We start from the raw sequence: 25973 nt of genomic DNA on the forward strand, positions 1-25973 counted from the left end.
AAATGTTCAGACTTTTCTTTTGAAACACCGAACTACGTTTCAACGTTGTTGAGAATCACAACACAAACTCGCTAGTCAAGCCAAAATACTGCAATGCAATGGATTCGGTGAGTAATCCCCACTGCTACCTAGTTAACTATAACACTACATTACATTGTTAGCAGGCTCACAAAACAAGCTGTGTTAGTTGACTAGCGATGTGATTGACTTTCAACAACACAGAAATGTATTCACATTTTTGGGAAAGAAAAGTCTGATAATTACATCAGATCCCGATATGCGGACCAAAGCATTAGAACGTGACACATTATGATCCCCTTCAGGTCCACCCACCACAGTCTCACAAAACCCTGTGGGAAACACCGACCGCTCCTGCACAAAGCTCATTTGCACAGCTTGGACAACTGGAATCCAAAATGTAAAGTTTTTAACAGTGTGCAGAAGCAGTCCTCTGTGGTAATGTACAGAGACAGACAGACAGACAGACAGACAGACAGACAGACAGACAAAGAGAGAGACAGAGAGACAGAAAGACAGACAGGCAGACAAACAGACAGAGAGACAGACAGACAGACACAGAAAGAGAGAGACAAACAGACACAGACAGACACACAGACAGACAGACAGAGATAGACAGACAGACACAGACACAGACACAGACAGACAGACAGACAGACAGAGACAGACACACACACACACACACACACACACACACACAGACAGACAGACAGAGATACACAGACAGAGACAGACAGACAGACACACTGTGTGTGTCTGTCTGTGTGTCTGTCTGTCTCTGTCTGTCTCTGTCTGTCTATCTCTGTCTGAGAGACACACAGACAGACACATAGAGACAGACAGACAGACAGACAGACAGACACACACAGACAGACAGACACACACACACACACACAGACACATAGAGACAGACAGACAGACAGACAGACAGACACACACACACACAGACAGACACATAGAGACAGACAGACAGACAGACAGAAAGACAGACAGTGACTCACGTTGTCGGGAGAGTATCTGTCTACCGAGACCGTGTCAGGTTGGCTCCCTCCCTTCACCTTCCTCTTCTTCTTGGCCCCTCCTCCTCCTCCTCTTTCCCCACCTCCTCCTCCTCCTCCGCTGACAGGAGAGCTCTTCTGCTGAAACTCCTTCAGCTGCTCAGCCCAGGAGAGAGGCAGAGAAGGAGAGAGACAATGAGTTCTCTCAGGAAATGAAATTCATACCCTTGTTAGGCTAACCACATCAGCAGGCATTAGTTCCCTCTCTGAGACAGACACAGGCGGGAGGGTTGGTACACGCGGGCGACTGACGCTGGAGGGACTATTCAGGGAGAGACCCGATAACATTCCGACTGTATCAGATCTCTCAAAAAAGATCTCTTGAAAAAAATGTAATTGTTTATCTCAATGAGATCAACCTGGAGAAATACAGGGGTTACAGAAATAAAGTATACAGGATCTGACGCAATGACAGGAGGGACTAAGGGGAAATGCTAGTACATTTGTATCCCGTTCACCCAACCGAAACGTTAACCCAAACCTTCAACCCTAGCCAAAATGTTAACCAATTTGGAAAGCCAACATCGGTTTGCCAGGTTTACATCTTCCCCCTATTCTGCAATGACCAGTGAATTTCTCCCTGCTGGGATCACTGGTGTGGGTGACAATGGGATGACTGCCACTGCTAGAAAGAACTCCTCACAGTCCAACCAAGCCTTATGGAATAACCAAAGCCTTATGGAAACTAAGAATAGCAGGGCTATTTCATTCATGCAAACGGACAGTGTTCGGAGCGTTACGGTGGGAAGGAGGGGATGTTGTCAACGACCCAGTGAGTGTGTGTGCTGTGACAGCTGTCACGGGACGGATAGGAGGGGGACCTCCTCCTCCTCCCAAACAGATAGTAGGAATGCCATATCTCGCATTCCGGGACCCTCAATCGCAACTAGCTACGTGGGTTGATCACCACGACCACATCACAACGTCCTCACAACACAGATAGTTAGTGGGCGACGCAAATGCTGATTTGAGCAAAAAAACGTAGTGACAGATTCTGACAGATCTATGTAGTGACAGATTCTGACAGATCTATGTAGTGACAGATTCTGACAGATCTATGTAGCTGACGTTTGATGAGTGGCCCCCCTAGGGAGAGGACAGGGGGGTGGTGGTGGGGGGGGGGGGGGGGCGTCTAACTGTCAAAACAGCCCCCCAGTCATTTTGATCGGACACATTCATTGTGGAAGAAATAGAGGCGACTTCAAATGACTTTTCTATTGACTTTGACATCACTAACTAGTCAAACAGGCCATTTGACTCACTACCCAGTCCCAGTGACACCTCGCAGGCTCGCTGCTGCTATCCAATGCAAATGACATCTTGATGCCCAGGTCACTCAACCAGCAGACAGAACCAAACGTGTCAGTATATCAAACCTCCCAAACAACAACATCATTGCAGTTCAGCTGAATAGCTAAAACATCCTGTGACACTGACACCAGCTTATTAGCAAGAAACCCTGACTAATTATGATGATCTAAGCTAATCAGTTAGACCTGTCTGTCCTCTCTCTGACCATTCCTTCATAGCCATCAACGTTAGCAAGCCCAGCTAATAGCTTAGCTACGTTATCTGGCTAACATCACATCACATAGTTGGCTGGCTAAGCTAAGCTAAGCTAAGCTAAGTTGATGAAACCACACTGAGGGGTTTTAGCTTATCTAATAGGACTATTAGCAGTTAACACCAGCTAACTTTCTTACAGGCCCCCCCCCCTGCCCGTTACATGAATAGCCCCACATCATAATAGTGTTAGGTTAATGATGCTATTAGAGGCCCAAAGCGGATCCCCGGTGTATCCTGCACACTGACAGCCCCGGGGGGAGACTGCGAACACGGGATGGGCGACTGCTGACAGCTCGGAGGACGTGGAAATGTCAACATCATCAACCCTTTCTCGAAATCACTTAAAACACTGACGACTCGGGGACCCAAAATACAGCGATACAAGTCATGAACGTCTTTATGATCTCTATGTTGTTGATAAGTCCGTATTTTATTTTATTTTTTACCTTTTTCTTGGCTGCGGCGAGTTTGATTTGCCTGCTCTGGTCGGCCATCCTTCTCCAACGGTAGGCGAACCACCGCACCACGTCATCAATTTGGGATCATTGGAAAATAATGTTGCTGCCCGCTAGGCGGCGCTAAAGCTCCCTAATGATGACGCGTGTCAGGACTCAGGTGCAAGAAAGAAAATAAAAAGGTGAACTCTACCTAGGGGCTGTGTGACTACACCACCAGTCATGTCCTAAAACTTTTCACTTCTCCTATCCCGGAAATATCTGAAGTAGACGAGTGGAACAGGGAAGGATTGCTGAGTAGTGGTGAGAATTGGGGCCACAACACCACTTTCAGTCCCATTAGTGATTAGTCATTGGCCTCAATACACAGGTTGAATATACACTTGGGGCGAACACTTCAGTGTTCAGTGTGAGCACACAAAGACCCAGAGACAGATGTCAGTACAAAGGTTGACAATATTTATTTGGTTCACAGGAAACACGGGGTTAGGGTTAGAGTGTCCTCAGACCAAGGGTTAGCAGGAGCTAAGCCAACTCTCTGTTTTCTCAGAGGTAGTGGTCCTCGTACTATAAAGCAAGAGGCACAGCACACACACGTTCACAGTGACAGTTAAATATTTCCTGGTGAACACAGCACACTCTAGTGGGGAGGTTCAGGTGAGCACAGCACACATGGAGAATAAACTGCAGCATTACAGCCAGAGGTAGTATTAGAAACCTATATGTATATGTACATAAATGTACAATGATGGCGTACACTTGCCAATCAACTGAGAATGTGGTATTTTCTGCACCCCCCCCCCCCCAACAGTTAACACAACACTGTTTGAGACTCATCATATATTTTATTTAATCTTTCAAACAAAACAAACAACTTCAACAAACACTTTACATAAGCAACACATACATGTGCTATTGAATGTACTCAACAACATGAGGCCTTTTAAAAGGTTGACTAGCTATCAGAGGGCACACAGATTTATCTTATCATGGGGAATTTCATAACTAGTTTTATTTGTTTTATTTAGTTCAGTAACTCTTGCAATGCATTTATGGAAAATATTAGAAAACAATAGTCACTATTTACAAAGGTGACTTAAGATTGCTTGTCACTGAAGGTGTCAAGAGAGACCCTTGAAAACATCAGGGCAAGACTCTGTGAGTGGGTGTTTCTGAAGCAGATGTGGGCAAAATACATATTTGAATAATAATTGAAAAACATTTGAGGTGTACTTCATTTCCTTGTCACAATGGAAGCACTGGAGTGGTCTCACAAGTACAAAAGCTGCATACAAGGCAAGCTAAAGTAAACACACCTTACAAGTTTACAATTATTTCAAACCGTTCCAAATACGTCTTTGGTCCAGATCTGAGGCAGAATTGTCTGATATCACATGCAGGCTTTCCTAGCCAGTGTGTTGAGAGAACTCCTTCAGAACCCAACTCTTGGTGTCAATCTCCTGCCGCAGTCTGGAGTACTCTTCTGTCAGAGCCTCAAACTCCTTGCCAAAGATCTCAAATGAGGCCAGCTTGGACTCTATGGAGTGCTTCTCCAACTGGGAGGACTTCAGCTCTGACTCAAGCTTCTCCCTGAAATCAAGACACAGAATTACAAAAAGAGTTGATGGAGTGACTGTGTTGTATGTAACCTGTAATTGTTGTACTATTATGATTTTATGATATACCAAATATAGTGTAATGAAGAACTATGGGGGGGAGGAAGGGATGTTATCGCCATGGGGGGGGGGGGGGGGGGGGGGGTTACTCGTGTGTTTATAGTGAGGGGGGGGGGTAAGATAAGGGGGGGGGGAATCAGGACAGACACTTATTTTGTTTGGTGTTATAATTGTGAGTTTTTCATGTGTACTGTTTTGTAATAAATAATTGATTACAACAACAAAAAAAGACAGAATTACAAGGACTAAATATATTAAAGGATATAATAAGGCCCTGAACACAGCAAAGGCCTAAGTTCTGGGCCCAGGACAGTCTGGACGGATTGTATGGCAGCTAGTGCTGAGGCACAAACATGTACATTTCAAGCCTGCAAACTGTGACACTTTAAATAACGTGAAAAAATACTTTTGTGCAATATGACAACCCTAGTTGACTATCTGTGCAGTATAGTACAGTGGATTGTGTACATAGCCTTTATTTATGTAAACCAGCTCCTTACCTTCTTGTGATTTTATTCTTTTTCTAAAAGTGTTTTTTTTCCCTTTCCTAACACCAGGGGAGCCACCCCTCCTAAATTTCGTTGTTTGGTACCTGTACTGTAGCAATGACAATAAAGTCCATTCATTCATTCATTCATTCATAATGGCATGATTGCTGTAATGGTGAGAATATTATGGTAAATCTCAATTGAGGTTGAGATATATAGCTAATGGTTTAGATAAGACCAATCTGGGATTCAAAACAATAACAGCCACTGTTTTAGGGAAAGGATCCCACTCAGCATCTACCATGCTGTCGTTTGCAATACGCCATGAGCAACACAACAATGAGTCAAAAAGGAAGTTTAGTCAAATAATTTCTATATGATTTGACGAGAGCAGTTGAAGTCATTTTTTCCCCCTCACCTTATTTTTCTGTGGGCAGATATTGTGTCTGCTGTGTAGGTCTCCAGCTGAATCTCCAACATCTCTGTTCTGTTGGGAAGAGTGAGGTTGAAAAAGTCAGGAAATTAATCTTAATTATTCTGGTAAGAAAATACAACAAAAACATTCCCAAAACTCCCAAGAGAATTTGCAGTTATGGGCCAGTGCAACTTGCATTTCAATGCATGAAACCGATACTCCTAACACCCTTTGTTAGTGAATTGATCTTGCAGGAGCCTAGTGCGGGTGCAAACTGACCCTCTGCTTTAATATAGCCATACTAGCATACCACACAGAATGCTTGGCCAATACATTGCTTCATTCTTATTAGCGTTCTAGTGTGGATCGGGAACTCACCAACACTAGTGAACGGGTCAGAGAACTACAGCAGAAGAGAACTAGAACAACATCTCCCACCTGATCTTCTGCATAACGATCTCACATTTGGCCTCAAAGTATTCAATCTTCTTCTGGTCCAGGTCTTTCTGGGCTCGGAGCCGGTGGTCCACAATGAGAGACTGTAGAATCTGGATGCAGGTGAACAGCTCCTGAGCACAGGGAACACAACACAGGGCGATGAGAAGGTTGCGATCGTAAGAGTGAGAACATACCTAGGGAGATGCATTTGCTACTTTACACCTTATAGTGAGATGGTTCCTTACCCTGAACGTAGCCTATGGGCCAGGGGAAACTGTGATCCACGGTTCAGATGTGTTTAAATAGCCACAACTAACTTCAGCTGGTTGGAAGTTATAATTTATAATTATAATTTTGCCATTTAGCAGACGCTTTTATCCAAAGCGACTTACAATTACGAATTACAGGGACATTCCCCCTGGAGTAACTGAGGGCTAAGTGCCTTACCCAAGGGCACACTAGTAGTGGTGTGGCTTCAGGCGGGATTTGAACTCACAACCTTCCGATCCCAAGTCCAACTCACTATCCACTAGACCACCACTACCCCCCCTAGTAGTTCACCCCATCACTCCCATTGTTTTGTTTTTTGTTAGCGATGGCTAAAGTTAGCTGAAGTTAGTAGTAGCTACTTAACCAACTCATGGATTACTGTTTCTCCAGGCCCAAGAACTAGGGTAAGGAAAAAAGTGAACTATCCCTCGGCTGGAACAACCTCATTCCGTTCCATCTATTGCAGTGAGCCCCACATGTTTGATACCATTCCTCATTCCGTTCCATGCATTACAATGAGCCTGTCCTCCAATTTCTACCTCCACTGGACTATAATGACTGTAAACTCAACTGTTCGCATACGGCGTCTTATTTCTCCACCCTCCTCCTCCGAGTATGCACTTGTGCCTTTCCACCACATGGATTTAACAGCATAGGGTTAGCCTAGTCACGGGTTCTTATGTCAGTCCCGTCCCACTCAAATCTGAGTGTGGTAGTGCATACTTCAAGTGGATACTTCAAGTGCATACTTAAAAAAAAGGTGGAGAAATGGGATGCAGCACACAAAATCAAACCACAGGGAGAAAAGCACTACTCACAGAGAGGTAGCAGTGAGTCTGCCTCTGCAGCAGGGCGGCGCTCTCTGGGTTCTTCTCCTTCAGACTCTCTGCTCTCTTCCTCTCTCCCTCCAGCAGCGCAGACAGGTGAGACAGCTTAATGTTCTTCATACCCTCGCTCTCATTCTCTGTGCCAAGAACGAAGAACAGACTGTGTTTTACATTTACATGATTACAGTCATCGCAAGAAGAGGCATCTCTACTCGGGCCAGGGGCCATCGCCGGTCATAATGCTAGAAGAAGGAAGAATTACGTTTTTTTCTTTATTCTTGTTTATGCAGGTCTGCATTGTAATTTTCTTTGCTCTTTCTGAATGATTACATCTTGAAAATAAATGTATATACTGCATGATTTATTTTGTTGCTTTTGTCATACATTCCAAGAATATCTGTTTTGCACCAACTGTTCTGAGTGAGGTGGTTAAGGCTTCTTCGTTATACAATAATCCAGCGCTCTGATTTCCACCCCCACCAGCCTCCACTGCTCTTACCCCAATCTGGCTCGTAGTAGGACAGGAGGCTGAAACACTTCCTCTTCAGATGCTCCTCCAATTCTCTAGGCAGTCTTTGTTTCATCTCTCGTACATCCTGGGTACAGAGATAAACATACATTAGAAATACATCCATTGAAAGTCTGACAATATTGTGTTAGAAAAGTGTGTGTGTGTGTGTGTGTGTGTGTGTGTTTGTGTGTGTGTGTGTGTGGTATATAAACCTACCTGTTCTTGTGGCATTAGTTCCAACACCTGCTGGGCATCCAGTCCCAGGACTGTGGGTTGTTCCTGGTTGGTCGTTCCACTGGGGTCCAACAGCCTGACACACTGAGCTACCACCAAACACTGCTCCACCGTGGCAAAGAACTGCTCGGACCAGATCAGAAGAACCCGGATGCATGGGGCGAAAGAGTCAATATTGGTGATGTGGAACTCAATTTCAGTAAACCCCAAAAGCCTCTTAGAATAACCACCTGATGGAGCGGATGGCCTGGAGGGAGAGGTCACTTTTATTTTTGTTTTGTTTCGGTTTTTGTTTTGTGTGTGCGTGTGTTGTGCTGTACCCTGTCGGTCTCTGGGGAGGGGGGGGGGTGGCGTGTGTTGTGTGTATGTGTGCGTGCTGTGCTGTACCCTGTTGTCCTCCGGAGGGGGGGGGGCATGTGTTGTGTGTGTGTGTGCTGTGCTCTACCCTGTCGTCCTCTGGGGGGGCGTGTGTTGCTTCATCTGTGTGTGTGTGTGTGTGTGTGTGCTGTACCGTACCCTGTCGTCCTCTGGGGGGGGGCGTGGCGTTGTGTGTGTGTGTTGTGCTGAACCCTGTTGTCCTCTGGGGGGGGGGTGGCATGTGTTGTGTGTGTGTGTGTGTGTGTGTGTGTGTGTGTGTGTGTGTGTGTGTTGTGCTGTACCCTGTCGTCCTCTGGGGGGGGGGTGGCGTGGTGCTTCCTAACAGCGTGCTCCTGGATCAGCTCCTGCAGCAGCCTGAGGAGGCTCTCTGACCGCAGCCAGCCCAGCCTCTGGCTCTGCAGCTCCCTCTCAGCCTGGATCACAAACAGCAGCAGCTCAGCCACTTAATTTAAAGCCACTTACAGGCACGCACACAAACACACACACAGATACACACACGTAATCTCAAATCCAAATGCCATGGGTTTATACTTATATGTATAGCGCACACAGCTCTGTGACAGTGAGAAAATAGCAACAACAACTCCAGTGTAGCCAGAAACAGAAACAACAACAACAACAACCTGTATGGTTTAGCCAGCGACAACTTTAGGGTGGTCAAGCACTTAACATGAAACAGTAATTGGCTATCTTTAACAATCAGGCATGATGTGGTTAAGAGCAGCACAAGACCTACTATAGCAAGCATGCCTGCACGGGCCCTTGAAGAGTGTGTGTGTGTGTGTGTGTGTGTGTATACTATTTATGTATGCTTACATTTCCATTTTTGGCATTTAGCAGGCACCTTTATCCAAAGCGACTTACAATAAATACATTTGTCTATGTAAGTGAATCTATTCATCAGTCATCATAAAATGGCCATTGGCAGTCACAATGGTAGAAGAAGGAAGGATTCCTTTTTTATTATTCATTTATTAACAGTAGAGAAACTGTACAGCGAGGTAGTGGGGATGAAGAGGTCTTGGCTTGTCTTTGCGTATGCTTGTCGCGTGTGTGTATGTATGTACACAGTTTGTCTGTGTGTGTTACCTCCTCCAGCTCTCTCTTCAGTGTGATTGGGAGGCCCGTGCGGTCCACATGATGTGACAGAGCGACCAGGAGCTTGCAGAACAGAGGGTTCTGAGTCAGGTCCTCTTTGGTCAGCTGGCACAGTGGGAATGAGGCCAAGACTGTGGACATGACAGAAACAGAAAAAGTTGTTCGGGTTAGTGGGAGTCACAGACGAAAACAAACCAACTAACATTAAATCATACTTCCAGACCTTCACATGATTAATCTGGTCGTACTTTTCTAAATCATAACACAAATTAAAATACCCACCGATTGGAAGCAGTGAGATTTTTCATTAAATGGACAACTGACAAACGTGATACAGCAGTACAGGTGACGTACTAGGGTTATTGTTGACAATGTTTTTTATTGGAAAAATATGAAAAATGGAAAAACTACCTTGTTGATGGAAGTTGTCTCCCTCGCTCAGTGACGGGACACTCACAGCCTCAGCACCCGCGGACATCGTCACTTTACCACGGTAAAGACAGATGAAAGAGACCGTCTTTGATTGACATACAAGCGATCATATCATACATACAAAAACGAAGGTTTCAATTGCACAGGACACCAGCGGATTGTCAAGACAGTGTCGCTGTTATTATTATTTTTTACGTACGCAACTTCAAAACAAACGCGGCATCTGCTCTCCTACTTCCCTGTTCATCTCGCGCCTCTGCAGACGCAGCCACCTCATTGGCTACTACTAGCCTACTGCTAAGCCAATAAGAGATCACAGCGAACCTTAGTGGTTACATAAAAACTGTCTAGGTTATATTTGCATCAAAGGTCTCTATTTTCACTAACGGATATAGTCTCTTCTCACGATCATGTATCTGCTTTTTCAGTATGTTGCATTTTGGACATTTTGGCCAGTGTTTTATCATCAATGATCATTTTACAATGCCACGCTTTATCATTATCTACCACTGATATCCATCAACATTTGTAATAATCTTCAGTATAGATAGACTGTGTGTATATGTATATGTAAAGGTTGTTGATAGTACACTGGTTGGTAGAATACAATACACTGCACCTATTTGTCAATTGTACAGCCTTGCAACATACAGTATAGAGGTCGGTGGCCATAGAATGGTGGAGGGGACACTAAAACCTTGATGTGATAGTCATCCATATCCACACACTACACCTAAGCTGATGTAACTAATGTACAATTAGCTGATGTAATTTTCATGTCCTTTCCTTCGGCTTGCTCACTTGCAATGTCTTACTGCCGTATTACACACAGCACACGTGGCTCTTGCTCGTATGGTGAGTCATCCCTCATAGATGACAATGTATATGATATGATGATTATAATGCTTTAACATCGATTGTTCGTGTAGTTTCAGTTTTAAATCTGTATTCTAGCCACATATTTACTGTTTAAGGCCTACCGTGTTGCACAGTCAGTGTCTCAAATGTAATATGTCCCCCATAAGATAGAGATTTAAATGCACCAACTACATTACGTTTTAGGACACCGGCATTCACATAATTGGAGCTTGATATATTGACAGCTGGCCTATCGGCGCCGAGCAGTGAAGGCACGACTCATGACGTTGACGTGACCAAACGTGTGCAAATCAGCGGCGGCCAGCGTGCCCGGAGCAGCCAATGGACGCCTTCCAACGAACAGCCACCGGACCAATGGGCAGCCTCCACGATGGGGAAGAGATGACGGCTTATATACGGAGATCACTGTTCTATCCAACATCATTTCACACAGTTTAAATCATAACGGTAGACGTTACACTGAGGAACACGAACCTGTGAAGCGAATAACTTCGATTGAGATAAAACCTTAAAAGAAGAAGACCCGAATCAGTGTCGATTGATAAGGTAGGTGGTACATAATGGGGTTTTTTGCTTGGATTTATGATTATGATTATTATAAAAATGTCAGAAAGCCAGCTGTCTTTATTGCTAGCTAAGCTAGCTGGCAAAAGTTAGCTTGTCCAAAAGATGGGAAAAAGAGGCCTAGTGGTATACAATGGGGATTTTTAATGAATGATAGCAATTAATTTATTTAAAAAGCAATTAACGCTTACTTAGCTGTAACAGTTACTGTTAGCATGCCATCAAGTATAGTATTGAAAGGTAAGCTAGCCCCTAAGCTCTGCACGCTAGTACCGGTGACAAGGAAAAACCTGTTCTCATTTATTTGAGTAGGTATTTCGATTGATGGACTCCACCCTATTCACATTGAATCGTTTGTTAGCATCCAAAGCCTCACGATATGGGAGTTTCCCCCACTATATCCCTACAGTAGCGATGCTGCACACTGGCGACCCCACCAAGTCGTGGCAGTCGCCCAGACAGACAGACACGCAACGACGACACAGGCCTAACACTGCGCATTCACTGACCATTTTTTGCCATTTCAAATTGATGATGTCTTGTGTTTTTTTTCTCGCATCAACAGCTCTAATCAATTGATAGTTGAGTGGACAGACACCGAGATGAGGCTACTGTGCGTGGTTCTTCTGGTCGCCGGCACCGTGTTTGCCGATGACGACGACAAGAGGGAAAGCGTGGGGACCGTGGTTGGAATCGACCTGGGGACGACCTACTCCTGGTAAGCAGTGGTGACAGATTTCATTGTCACAACTTAGCAAGAGTACAGTTATTGGTACCTGCAGGCCCGATTCAATCTTCAGGCCTGTCCATTCATTCAGATGCATTGACACCGATTGATTGATTGACTCATTCATTAATTTGTCATTTCTCATCTTTCAGCGTCGGAGTGTTCAAGAATGGCCGTGTTGAGATCATCGCCAACGACCAGGGAAACCGCATCACTCCTTCCTATGTGGCCTTCACCACCGAGGGGGAGCGCCTGATTGGTGATGCCGCTAAGAACCAGCTGACCCAGAACCCAGAGAACACCGTCTTTGACGCTAAGAGGCTGATCGGACGCAGCTGGGGTGACTCCGCTGTGCAGTCCGACATCAAGTATTTCCCCTTCAAGGTGAGCTTTCTGCCCAACACACACACACACACACACACACACACACACACACACACACACACACACACACACACACACACACACACTTCTGACAGCTTTAAGAAAAGTAGTGTAAAAGTTACCCAAAGTCTGATCCTGAGTCTTAAAATTACGTTCTTAACATTTGTTGTATTGCTGCCCTCCAGGTTCTTGAGAAGAAGACCAAGCCTCACATCCAGGTGGACATTGGTGGTGGCGTGATGAAGACCTTTGCTCCAGAAGAGATCTCTGCCATGGTGCTGACCAAGATGAAGGAGACTGCTGAGGCTTACCTGGGAAAGAAGGTGAGGACACAATAATAATAATAATAATATATCAGTATGTGTATCTAGGCTTTTTTTTTCAATATCATTTTAATGGTTTAGATTCAGAAAGGATGCACTATAAGCAGAGGTGATGTACTTGGATGAGAATGAAGGCTACCACTTTGGTCCAAATTACATTTAATCCCCCCCCTAGCACACTTCAACTCGTCTCTTTTATGTCCTCCCTCAGGTCACTCATGCTGTGGTCACCGTCCCCGCCTACTTCAACGACGCCCAGCGCCAGGCCACCAAAGATGCTGGAGTCATCGCTGGGCTGAATGTGATGAGGATCATCAATGAGCCGTAAGTGTCCTATAGGAAATACAGGTCATCCAGTACAGGAAACAAAGCTTCTTGGTGAACTTTAAACTGTTAACTAACATGGTCAACACATATACAGTTCTCAACAAAAAAACAATATTGTGGAAAAGTTCATTATTTTCCATAATTTTCATTCCAAAAGTGAAACTTTTATATATTCTAGATTCATTACACATGAAGTGAAATATTTCAGTGAACCTCTCAAACTATAGTCCAGTAAGCAGAACTTTATCAATCACAGTAAATTGATCCTACCATCAATCCAAGACTGATGCCTATTCAGCCACTCATTAAACAGTGCAATGTAAAATCTAAAAGATGCTTTTTAGTCTAGGATTAGGCTTGCGCCTTGTCTGTGAAACCGGCCCCTTGTGTTATATCTGCGCATGGGTTTTGACTCGACATTTTCCAGGATGGTGTTTAACATCCTCTCTCTCTCTCCCTCCCTCCCTCCCTCCCTCTGCCCTCCAGTACTGCTGCCGCCATCGCCTACGGCCTGGACAAGAAGGACGGAGAGAAGAACATCCTGGTGTTCGACCTGGGCGGCGGCACCTTCGACGTGTCCCTCTTGACCATCGACAACGGCGTGTTCGAGGTGGTGGCCACCAACGGAGACACCCACCTGGGAGGCGAGGACTTCGACCAGCGGGTCATGGAGCACTTCATCAAGCTGTACAAGAAGAAGACGGGCAAGGACGTGCGCAAGGACAACCGCGCCGTGCAGAAACTGCGCCGTGAGGTGGAGAAGGCCAAGAGGGGCCTGTCCGCCCAGCACCAGGCCCGCATCGAGATCGAGTCCTTCTTCGAGGGCGAGGACTTCTCTGAGACCCTGACCCGCGCCAAGTTTGAGGAGCTCAACATGGTACGTTATGGGGGTTCTGTACATTGACAATCACATGCTACACCGTAATCTTATCCCACGTCTGACCCAATGACCTTGAATCAACAATACCCTCATGTGTTCCCCACATCACTTTATTATTCTTTAAACCCAGTCAAATATTTTCAAAGACGCGTCTCATTAATGTCTCTCTCCGTTTTCTCGCCCTTCCAGGACCTGTTCCGGTCCACCATGAAGCCTGTCCAGAAGGTTCTAGAGGACTCCGACCTGAAGAAGCCCGACATTGACGAGATCGTCCTGGTCGGAGGCTCCACCCGTATCCCCAAGATCCAGCAGCTGGTGAAGGAGTTCTTCAACGGCAAGGAGCCCTCCAGGGGCATCAACCCTGACGAGGCCGTGGCCTACGGAGCCGCTGTCCAGGCCGGAGTGCTCTCTGGAGAGGAGGACACAGGTCAGTCACACACAGCCGACATGCTCAGACCAATACGATAAATCTAGCCACTCTCTAACACGAAGCTGGTGGGGAATTCACTCTGGCCTTGTGGTCATGTGCTGTAGTACATACTGATCCATCACATCCAAGTGTTTGCGAGAACGTGTGTGTGTGTCTGAAACTAATGGTTGATTTGATTGGTCCTCTCGGTCAGGTGACCTGGTTCTTCTGGATGTGTGCCCTCTGACCCTGGGTATTGAGACTGTGGGAGGGGTCATGACCAAGCTGATCCCCAGGAACACAGTGGTTCCCACCAAGAAGTCCCAGATCTTCTCCACCGCCTCCGACAACCAGCCCACCGTCACCATCAAAGTCTATGAGGGTAAGCCTTTATCCATCACTGCTGCACACACGCACACACGCACCCACACATCTTTCTCTTATCACAGTTTAGTTTATAGTCGTAATTGCTGTTGAAATTGGGTCGCAATTTAATCTTTATCCATGCCCATTATTGCTCATAAGACTTTAAGGCTTTAAATCAATGTGGGTGTACAACTTTCGGTTTCTAATTTCCCCTCTTCTTCCTTCTCCAGGCGAGCGTCCCCTGACCAAAGACAACCACCTGCTGGGAACCTTTGACCTGACCGGCATCCCCCCCGCACCCCGCGGCGTCCCCCAGATCGAGGTCACCTTCGAGATCGACGTCAACGGCATCCTGCGCGTCACAGCCGAAGACAAGGGCACGGGCAACAAGAACAAGATCACCATCACCAACGACCAGAACCGCCTGACCCCCGAGGACATCGAGCGCATGGTCAACGACGCCGAGCGCTTCGCCGACGAGGACAAGAAGCTGAAGGAGCGCATCGACTCCCGCAACGAGCTGGAGAGCTACGCCTACTCGCTCAAGAACCAGATCGGCGACAAGGAGAAGCTCGGTGGCAAGTTGTCGGCAGAGGACAAGGAGACCATCGAGAAGGCCGTGGAGGAGAAGATCGAGTGGATGGAGTCTCACCAGGACGCAGAGATCGAGGACTTCCAGGCTAAGAAGAAGGAGCTGGAGGAGATTGTGCAGCCAATCGTTAGCAAGCTGTACGGCAGCGCAGGCGGACCCCCACCTGAGGGAGAGGAGGAGGCGGGACAGGAAGACAAGGATGAATTGTAAGGTGTTCTAGGTGGGTGGGGGGGAGGGGGGGTGGTCTCATCCATGACCCTTGACCCTTTCACACGACAAGCAACTCTTTATTTCCTGTTCCTTCAAACTGCCCCTGCCTTGCCCCTCTGGTAGAGGCAGAGATGTACATATTGGACACATTGGACTTACATGGTGTGAGAGGAGGAGAAGATGTGGGGGGGGGGCGGGGTGAACCCCAAACCATGACGAATCTTCTGGAAAGACTTCTGAAATATTGTTTAGAAGTGTTTTGTGAGTGTGTGATGGAGGGATGTTGTCTTCGCTGTGAGGCGGAGGTTTAGAGGTCAGCCTGGGTAAAGGGCTGCTGCTGCTGTTCTCAGGCAGAAAAAGGGGGTTCTGTGGGAGGGGGGTGGGGGTTGGGGACTATACCGGAGGGGTGATTCTGGGTACAAGGGTAACTCTGACATGTTCACCAAGCAATGTTAACAAGTTATTTATTGAATCTGGTTGTTTGTAGAAAAAGCCTTTCTACTGTAAAGACATTGAAATAAATGTTTGATACAAATGGTGATTTATTTGTGTTATTGTGTTGTGCTTTCTGTCTGCGTTCACTTAACACAATTCTCACATTCATAATCCTCAATTCAACTTTATTCGCCATGTGCAGTGCACTAGGAACATGACTTGGTATTCTACCATGCTGTACAAGCTACAGTACATACAACAGCAAGACGACAATACAATACTCAAGACAAAATATACAAATATGAGTGAATAAATATACTGTACAACTTAGTGCAAGAACATGTAAAGTGCCAGGTGCAATGATCAGGAGTTATTGAGGAGGGCTGTGGCTTTGGGGAAGAAACTGTTCAAGTGGCATGATGTTTTTGACCTGGTGGCTCTGTACCGCTGTCCAGAAGGGAGTAATTCAAGCAAGCTGTGAGCTGGATGTGAGGGGTCAGCCACAATCTTGCGTGCTCTCTTCAGTGATCTGGAACTATGGAGGTCAGTGATGGGAGGCAGGGGGCACCCGATGATCCGCTCAGCTGTCCGTACGACTCTTTGTAGCTTGGCCTTGGATCGCGCAGACGCAGAGTCGTACCAGACAGTGATGGAAGATGTTAGGATGCTTTCTATGACGGCCCTGTCGAACTGGACCAGGATGTGACTACTGGTATGGAGTCTCTTCAGCTGACGGAGGAAGAACAAGCGCTGCTGGCCTTTTTTAACTAAATGGGTGATGTTATCCCATTTTAGTTTGTTGGAGATGGTAGTGCCCAGAAACTTGAATTCATCCATTATTGTGACAGGGGAGTTATTGATGACCAGTGGAGAGTGAGTTGGGGCCTTTTTCCGGAAGTCTATAATCACCTCCACTGTCTTGGTGTTGTTGAGTTCCAGGTTATTGGCTGCAGACGAGGACACCAGGCGGCCGACCTCCCTCCGGTAGGCAGGCTCCTACCTGGTAGGTGGCTCCTACAATACACAATATTATTAGCTAGATTTGGAACACATTGTTCTAAAGCACTCTTTCTCTGAAGACACACTCCAGTTTGCCGTTTACCTTGTTTGTAATTTAAGTCACTTAGATAGTTATTTAGGTACATATTTTGCCTATTTTTATATATACATTTTAGTAGACATTTTGATTGGACAATATTGGGTCACATAACTATGAAATAAAAGTTCTACCACAACATTAGTTGTATATACTGTATATGGGCTATAAAGATGTATAGTCTATACAAAACTAAATGTAGCCTTTCTGTAGAAGAGTTCACATCAGCAGAATTCAAAAACATCAAGATAACAACAAATAACAGAAATAGAATTAAAATACTCAGTAAGGATCTCTAATGTGTATGATGTGTTGCTTCACTTGTTTTAAACTGATTTTAATTCTGGGTGTTTTAGATATGACCTGGAAGGGCGTTCCATTCAATCATAGCTATGCACTGCACGTTGTTTCGAATTAGTTTTAGTTTTTGTAATGGTGTAGTTACTACTGGTGGCTTGTTTCATTTACATTTTTGGTGGTGTTCAAAAAGAAATAGTATCCCTTGACTACAGATGTGTTTCTCCTCTTACTCCTCCGCACAAGTGAGTCATTTCCTGACCATGTTAACCTCCCGCGTCACCAGTGTCTCAACCCGCCCCTTCCATACTTGCATGCTGTTACCAGAGACAGGTCATTGCATCGCTGCATTCGCTGATGATCCTGAGCTGTTTTTAAATAGCATTGTATTATTTTGTTAAAAACAACATTTGTTGTCATGGCCCCTGTGACGGTGAGATCCTCTACAGGTAAGTTCATTGGTTATTTTATTTTCTATTTGCTTGAAAGCTAACACTTTATAATAACTGATAACAAATATGTATATCTACAGTAGTAGCTACTGTATTTCTTGGAGTAATTGTTACAGTAGTCGTGTTTCCATCAACGATGTTTATTCGCATTTTTAAGTATATCGCATTAGAAATATTATCGCAAAAAGTTTGTACGCTCGCTCATACCTGTCCCTCCCGTTGTTCCCGTTGTTCCCGGGATTCTCCCGTATTTTACCTTTCTTTCCCGCTGTGCCCCCTTTTAAATATTTTCTCGTAAATCTCCCGTATTTTTTACCTATTATAATATAATATAATTTAACACATTTTGGAGTATGTTAAGATGTAACGATGAATTGAAAATCAAGGACCCCAATTGAAATAAGCCAGTGGCTTTCTTGGGTTTTTATCCTTTTAGTTTGACCTTGTATGTAATATGTACTTTCATGTACCTACTTCTGCAAACATTCTAATAAAGTTTTCAATCAATCAATCAATCAATCAATCAATGTGAACGGTAGGGGCGCTTAGGTGGCGTAGTACGTTGTAACCGGCCGGGGACATATCCTGCATGTCATCCCTCCTCTCTCTCAAGTAAAAAAATATGAGTGGGACTGCCCCACTCAGAAAAATAACTTCCCCAAAAAAAAGATGTGAACGGTAGGCGAAATAAAAGCGCTGCCGGTGAAACGTCACAGCTCATAGCTCATAACTGTATACCTCTAAACTAATTGATGTTTACAATACTACCTCTGCACATACTGTACATTGCATAGTTACCTATCACTATCTTTCTTATTTTATTGAATCTAATCTAATCTAAAACACCAAACCGAACAAACGGGGGGGGGGATTTCCTGTTATGTTGGCCTCCCTTAGTGTCATGTGAATGAATGCCCTGAGATAATTTGCCTATGTCTCAATCAAGTCTGTTTATCACTCTATCAAATATGATTTGTAACAACAACAACAACAACAACAACAATAAAAAGCATTCTGTCACAGTGCTTAATAGTGGCGATGTAAATAGTTTGCTGCTTGCAATGTGACTCCCTCATTCAGAATGACTTTCATAAGAAATAATCCACAAATTGCTATTGATAGGTGAAACTAGGGCTGGGCGATATGGCCTAAAAAGAAAATCTCAGATTTTTCCACATCACACCTGGTTTACGATTTTAATCGAATGTTTGTGTCTTGTGCAACTCGCAATGCTACGCACTTCTCCCACTCTGCGTCTATTTGAGATGCTGGAATAAATTAGTCGTGCTGTTTATTTGCCACAGACTTTAGACAAACTTTACAGCGGCCAGTGGTTTGATCGAGGTCGGACGCGGCAGGTCTGGCAGAAGCAGTCTATGCGGTTGTTTAGGACCACAACCATACACAACCGCTAGAGGGGGCCACACTTTTGCTGTCGATTTAGCAAGCTACCACCAGTCAATCTAAAACTTAAAAAAAAACATTCCTAAACCATGAATTATAATTAATTGATCAAATCGATTTATGTCAATCTCTGTCAAGTCCTTAATTTCCTGTGTTTCTCAGACTTTTGGGCCCAGGGGTTCAGTTCTTTTATGTGCAGAAACAACAAACGTAGAAAATAAATATTGTTACCACATAATCTTCACATAAAGTTATGTGTTACAGATTATGTCTGTTGGGTCTGCACAGACCCTGGATGTGCAACAGACCTGAGAATCTTTGAGAGACATGGAGACCGTGGTGTGTTCTCCAAGAGAGAAGAGCTGCCACAGTGTGACCACCACACCCTGAAGCCTGGAACAGTTTGCCTGGCAGACGGGTCAACAGTCTGGGTCACAGATGACGCAGACATGGAGTATGACTTTGAGGGGCAAAGCCATCTAGACTGTTGACATGAGTGTGCTCTCCAGTCATCCCTATCCCAGTGTGAGTGGGGCATAATTGGTTGATTGACACCAGCTGTGTGACATGAATGATTGAGCCAGCTGATCCTATATATGTGACCATTCCCACAATAAACGTTGCTTCCTTGATAACATGAACCCTGTCTGACAGCGTATGATTCCTCCGTTCAGTGTGTAGTCCGATCGTTATGGTCTTAGCCAATACGCAATAACCAACGTTTAACAGGTTATGGGCCCAGAGTGCTACCATGGCGAGACAATCGGAAAGAAGTTCGCGTTGGTCTCGACTAGCGTTTGACGGAGATGAGGAAAGGTACGAACTGTGGGAAACAAAGTTCATGGGCCATCTCCGGCTACAGAAACTGAAAGACACTCTCAGAACAGACCTTCCCTTAACAGCTTCGGCTCAGGAGTTGAGAGAAGATGAGGAGAAAAATGCAGAGATTTACGCAGAACTCATTCAGTTTCTAGATGACAAAAGTTTGTCGCTCATAATGCGAGACGCACCAGATGACGGACGGAAAGCCCTAGAGATATTGCGCAATTATTATGCGGGTTCAGGGAAGCCAAGGGTTATAAGTCTCTATACAGAGTTAACCACACTGCAAAAGTCTAACAGTGAAACAGTGACCGACTATATCATTCGTGCAGAAAGGGCAATAACTGCACTGAGGAATGCAGATGAGACTTTGAGTGATAGCCTACTTGTGGCTATGGTATTGAAAGGACTGCCCGAGTCATTTAAACCCTTTGCGATACATGTCACACAGAGTGACGAGACCATGCCTTTTTCTGTGTTTAAAACTAAGCTCAGGAGTTTTGAGGACACGGAGAAAATGCGCGTAACGGCGTCGGAGGACAATGTTATGCGAGCCCAAGCCCTGCCTGACCGGGGTGCCCAGAACGCCCAAAGCGCACGTAGCCAGAGCGCACAGCGAACAGACATTGTGTGCTACAAATGTGGCCAAAAGGGACATATCAAAAGGACCTGTCGACGCAAGGTGTGGTGTAACCACTGTAGGAGCTCCACACATCAAGGAGCCGCCTGCAGAAGGAGACCGGACCAGGACGACGCGCGAGGGGTGTTCGAGCAAGTGAGTGGTCATGACAACACTTACGCGTTTCTGGCTAAGGACAAGCCAGGACGCAGTGTTACGAGGGGCCTGATGGTGGACACCGGTGCGACTGCGCATATTATCACCGACCTGGCCAGGTTCAAGGTGTTCGATGACGGTTTCCAGGCCGAGACGCACTGCGTGGAGCTGGCGGACGGCACGAGGAGCAAAGGGGTCGCAGAGCGCAGAGGAGATGCGGAGGTGTGCTTGATGGACAGCCGAGGGAGGCGACTGACTACAACGCTGCGAGGGGCGCTGTACATCCCCTCATTCCCCCAGGACATCTTCTCTGTAAAAGCAGCCACAGACACTGGGGCAACTGTGATCTTCAGAACAGGAGAAGACATCCTACAGCACAGAGACGGTACTGCATTTCACATCCATGAGCATAATAGACTATATTATTTGCCCACAGTGGATGACCAATGTGATCAAAGTAAGAGCTGTTTTGATCTAAAGACATGGCATGAAATTCTAGGACATTGTAATTTTGAGGATGTTCTGAAACTCCAGAATGTTGTTGATGGTATGTCAATTAAGGGAAAAATTGATAAGTCTAACCTGAACTGTGAAGTGTGCACTCGGGGAAAGTTTGTACAGAGCTTCAACAGGAAGCCTGATAGAAGGGCCAAAAATGCTCTAGAGTTGGTGCACACAGACCTAGCGGGTCCAATTGACCCAGTGTCCATAGATGGACATAGATTTGCACTTTCGTTCACAGATGACTATACTAGTACTGTGTTTTTCTACTTTCTTAAGCACAAGAGTGATACTGTACAGGCGACAGAGCAGTTCATAGCTGACACCGCCCCGTATGGTAGGATCAGACGTATCAGGTCAGATAATGGTACTGAATTCACAGGGAAAGAGTACCAAGGGCTACTGAGAAGAAATGGTATCAGACATGAGACATCATCTCCATATTCGCCACATCAGAATGGCACTGCAGAACGCCAGTTTAGGACTCTCTTTGACATGGCTCGATGCATGTTATTAGAGAGCAAGCTACCCAAGGTGTTATGGCCTTATGCAGTACAGACTGCATCTGTAGTGAGAAATAGGTGTTTTAACAATCGCACAAAACAGACACCTTACATGATGCTGACAGGGAGACGTCCCAATATGTCTAGGATGCAGAAGTTTGGAACGGTGTGTTATGCCTACAAACAGGATAAGAAAAAGCTAGACCCAAGGAGTGAGAAGGGCTTCTTTGTAGGGCATGACAAGAAAAGCCCAGCTTACCTGGTTTTCTATCCTGACAGTGGAAAGGTGAGGAAGCACAGACTGGTCAGATTTATGCCAAAGACGATGGGTGAGCAGCAGACACAGACTGAGATATCAATAGATGATGAGGACTGTGATGTGCCACAAAGGGCCAGCACGACTAAGCAAAGGGACGCGAGTCCAAAGACAGCTGAAGAGCATATTCCTGTGACCAGGCCCGAACAGGTGCAGACTAGGGAGAAACAGGAGTCTCCACGCTATCCTCCCAGGGAGAGGAAGAGACCTGATTATTTTGGGGACCGTGTCTATGAAGTAGGAAGTCAGGACCAGGCACAGGTAAACATTGATTACTGCTACAAAATGTTGTGTAACGTACCTTTGACCTACAGTGATGCAGTGAAGTCACCCAAGTCTAGAGAATGGGTCAGTGCTATGGACGACGAAATGCAATCATTGAGAGAGAATGGTACGTTTACTTTGACTAACTTACCCCAGGGCAAAGTTGCAGTGGGGGGTAGATGGGTGTATACAATCAAGAAAAATGCAGATGGTTCAGAAAAATACAAAGCACGCTATGTTGCAAAAGGCTACAGTCAGAGAAGGGGTGTTGACTATGAAGAGACCTTTTCTCCCACAGCCGATTTAACCAGTGTTCGAGTGTTGATGCAAAAAGCAGCACAGGAGAATTTGATTTTACATCAAATGGATGTCAAAACTGCCTATCTTCATGCACCGATAGATTGTGAGATATACATGGAACAGCCAGAGGGTTATGAGCAGACATCTGGCACAGAGACAGTGGTGTGTAAACTAGAGAAGTCACTGTATGGTCTAAAACAGTCTGGCCGAAATTGGAACCATTTATTACACGACTATCTAATGGTGAATGAGTTTGTGCAAAACCCTGCAGATCATTGTGTATATACTAAAGAAACGGAACATGAGAAAGTGATCATGATTATATGGGTCGATGATTTGGTTATTGCTGCCAGTAACGAGAATGCACTGAATGTTGTAAAAGAGATGCTCTCAAAGAAATTTCAGATGAAAGATATGGGCAAATTGACACATTTCCTGGGAATCGATTTTGAACAGTGTGATGGATGTGTAACAATGTCACAAAAGCAGTGTGTAAAGAACATGCTAGAGAGGTTTGACATGCAGAACTGTAAACCCAGATCGACGCCTTGTGAGCAGACACTCAATTACACTGAAGGAGCAGGATTAATGAGTGATGTCACTCGGTACAGAGAGGTCGTCGGTAGCCTCATCTACCTGACTATGTGTACTAGGCCAGATCTTTGTTTCATAGTGAGTAAACTGTCCCAGTATTTTACCAAACCAACCGAGGAGCATTGGGCCACTGCCAAACATGTATTGAGGTTCTTAAAGGGCACCAGTGATAAAATGTTGTGTTACAAAAGGTGTAACTCTGATTTGAGATTACAGGCTTTCAGTGATGCTGACTGGGCAGCAGATGTCACAGACCGTCGTAGCACAACAGGTTACTGTGTTAGTCTACATGAGAATGGTCCATTGGTCTCATGGAAGACCAAAAAGCAACCAACGGTGGCGTTGTCCACATGTGAGGCGGAGTACATGGCATTAGCTGCAACCACCCAAGAGTGTTTACACCTGACTCAACTGTTGACACATATGGATGCATGCAAGTATGCACCACCCATTGTCCATGAGGACAATCAGGGAACGATTGCATTAGCTAAGAACCCAGTCCGCAGACAAAGATGCAAACACATAGATATAAAGTACCATTTCATCCGGTCTACAGTACAGAATGGACAGATCTGTTTGCAATATTGTCCCACAGATCAAATGGTGGCTGATGTGTTTACCAAACCAGTAACTAAGGACAAATTGGTTAGGTTCACAAAGGTTATGTTTGGGAGAGAAACCACATCAGTGTGAGTAAGGACCAAGCGGTCAATTTTTGTTTTGGTTTTCTTGCTTTATTTTTTCAAAGTGTTATAAGAGAATACCAGTGAAAAACTGAAGACTGTTTGTAAATGATGATGATGATGTATATTCTTGTTTCACAGGAGAGGAACAATATCAGTGCCAGCTTTTGTTTGTTTGATTGATGGAATGACAGCCCCAAAGAGTGTTATGGAAATTGTAGGCTACTGATTGTTATTGATTTGTTTATTTTTCTCTCCATCTTGGTCAGGTGAGAGCAAGTGGGGGTGTTGACATGAGTGTGCTCTCCAGTCATCCCTATCCCAGTGTGAGTGGGGCATAATTGGTTGATTGACACCAGCTGTGTGACATGAATGATTGAGCCAGCTGATCCTATATATGTGACCATTCCCACAATAAACGTTGCTTCCTTGATAACATGAACCCTGTCTGACAGCGTATGATTCCTCCGTTCAGTGTGTAGTCCGATCGTTATGGTCTTAGCCAATACGCAATAACCAACGTTTAACATAGACTTTGGAAGGGAAAGTAGGTAGACACAACACATTACAGGTTAAGAATGTGAAAATGTATGTTAAATTAGACATGTTCTGTTTTGATTTGATCATCCCACGACCTCATATTTGTTTGTTTGTTTTTGCATTCTTTTTTGAATTGTGTTATTAAGTATGTTCCCTTTTTGTAAAGAAGCTCTGAGTTTCTTGTTCCTAAAGTGAAAATGTTCATAAATAAAAAAAAATAAATAAAAAAAATAATGTGAAACTTAAGTTGCTGTTTAGAGTGTGGGTGTGAGAGTACTGCATGAGGTACTATTAATAGTTCATATAATCTCAACGCTGTTTGAGTCCTGGCTGATAAAAAAAAGTGTGATCCAATGATTACGGTATATTGAATGATTTTCAAGATCATCAGAATTTGCTATTCTGGAATCTGAAGATATTTGTCTGTATTGCGCCTGACTATAGTCTTCTTGAGGTTTTCAATTGTCAAACGATTTCTGAAAAATAACCAATAATTGTTGTCATTCCAGAGTGTCCGGTTCAGAAGCCCCCAAACCAGGGAACTTTCAGTAAGTTTACACACTCACATAACAGCAAGTGTTTCACCGCTGTCTTCCTGTAGCTGTTGTGTTTCATGTTTATGTTTCTTAGATAGAGGTTTAGATAGAGGGGTAAAGACTGGTGGTTCTTTTGGGACTCAATAGTCCTATCATTCATGCTGTGCTTGTTAACAAGATTTCCTTTCTCTTCTGCAGCCACTCCCACTCAACACAACACAGTGCAACCAGGACCCAACCCAGCTTCTATCACTGGTATATCAACATAAATACCCTAATATCTGATATGTTTGGGAAATAATCAATAGGATTGTGTATATTCTACTAAATAAATAGAAATATATTTTCCAGACTTTCTTTCTTCATGTGAGATTCTCTTCAACCAAACACATTTTAACTTCTCTACACTAGATGGTTTTCTTTGCAATTAACCTACTTACGTACACATTCTGAGCTAAAGATTAACATGAGTTTCTGCGTTGAGAATTAGGATCTAAACAGAGTTTGTTGTTGTGTTTGTTTGTTCTCAGGGCTGATGGTGGGGCTGTCCCTGGGGGCTGTTGCAGTAGCAGTCATCGCTGCTGTTATCTACATTGTGCTCAGGTAAAGACAGGTGCAGCGATACACCCTTACAGAGTCAGTACCGAATGGTTGATCATTCTGAAGCATAGGGGAGTGAACCCCTCTTTGATATCACAATTTAGTTGCTCCATCCTTTAGTGTGTTAACTTGGAGATTCAAGTCAAGAAGGAACATTAATAACACAATGTTATTTATGTCCTAGACGACGCTGTCGGAGCAAGAGAACCAACCCAGGAGAACCAACCGACCCATCGGATTCAACCGCCTCATCGGACCAACTCAACCAACTCTACCAATCCAACCAACCAACTCTACCAATCCAACAAACCAACCAAACCAACCAACCCA

General features: G+C 44.9%; 3 protein-coding genes across 3 annotated transcripts in view; 1 reads left to right on the forward strand and 2 right to left on the reverse strand.

Moving 5' to 3' along the window:
• The window catches only part of golga2 (golgin A2), a gene marked incomplete at its 5' end in the record, with an annotated part of 25742 nt that extends 22606 nt beyond the window's left edge, over positions 1–3136 (reverse strand). The window contains one exon of the mRNA XM_080529652.1: positions 3089–3136. Within this exon, the coding sequence (XP_080385778.1) occupies positions 3089–3136 (48 nt within the window). The remainder of the gene's footprint in view (positions 1–3088) is intronic.
• A 902-nt stretch (positions 3137–4038) lies between these two features.
• haus4 (HAUS augmin-like complex, subunit 4) lies at positions 4039–10068 on the reverse strand. Its single transcript, XM_080528301.1, has 9 exons — positions 9844–10068; positions 9424–9563; positions 8616–8747; positions 7939–8079; positions 7711–7807; positions 7203–7348; positions 6115–6245; positions 5680–5748; positions 4039–4687 (listed from the first exon to the last, which is right to left on the reverse strand). The coding sequence occupies exons 1-9, from the start codon at positions 9908–9910 to the stop codon at positions 4504–4506; spliced, it is 1107 nt and encodes a 368-aa protein (XP_080384427.1). The 5' UTR covers positions 9911–10068; the 3' UTR covers positions 4039–4503.
• A 1082-nt stretch (positions 10069–11150) lies between these two features.
• On the forward strand, positions 11151–15902 carry hspa5 (heat shock protein 5). The gene is made up of 9 exons (XM_080530074.1): positions 11151–11289; positions 11873–12025; positions 12187–12418; positions 12604–12741; positions 12953–13065; positions 13555–13945; positions 14138–14375; positions 14572–14739; positions 14954–15902. Exons 2-9 carry the CDS (start codon positions 11910–11912, stop codon positions 15523–15525), a joined length of 1968 nt encoding a protein of 655 aa, XP_080386200.1. The 5' UTR covers positions 11151–11289; positions 11873–11909; the 3' UTR covers positions 15526–15902.
• The last annotated feature ends 10071 nt before the right edge of the window (positions 15903–25973 follow it).

Source organism: Nansenia antarctica, assembly GCF_963989245.1.
Source record: "Nansenia antarctica genome assembly, chromosome: 4".
Taxonomy (NCBI): Eukaryota; Metazoa; Chordata; class Actinopteri; order Argentiniformes; family Microstomatidae; genus Nansenia; species Nansenia antarctica.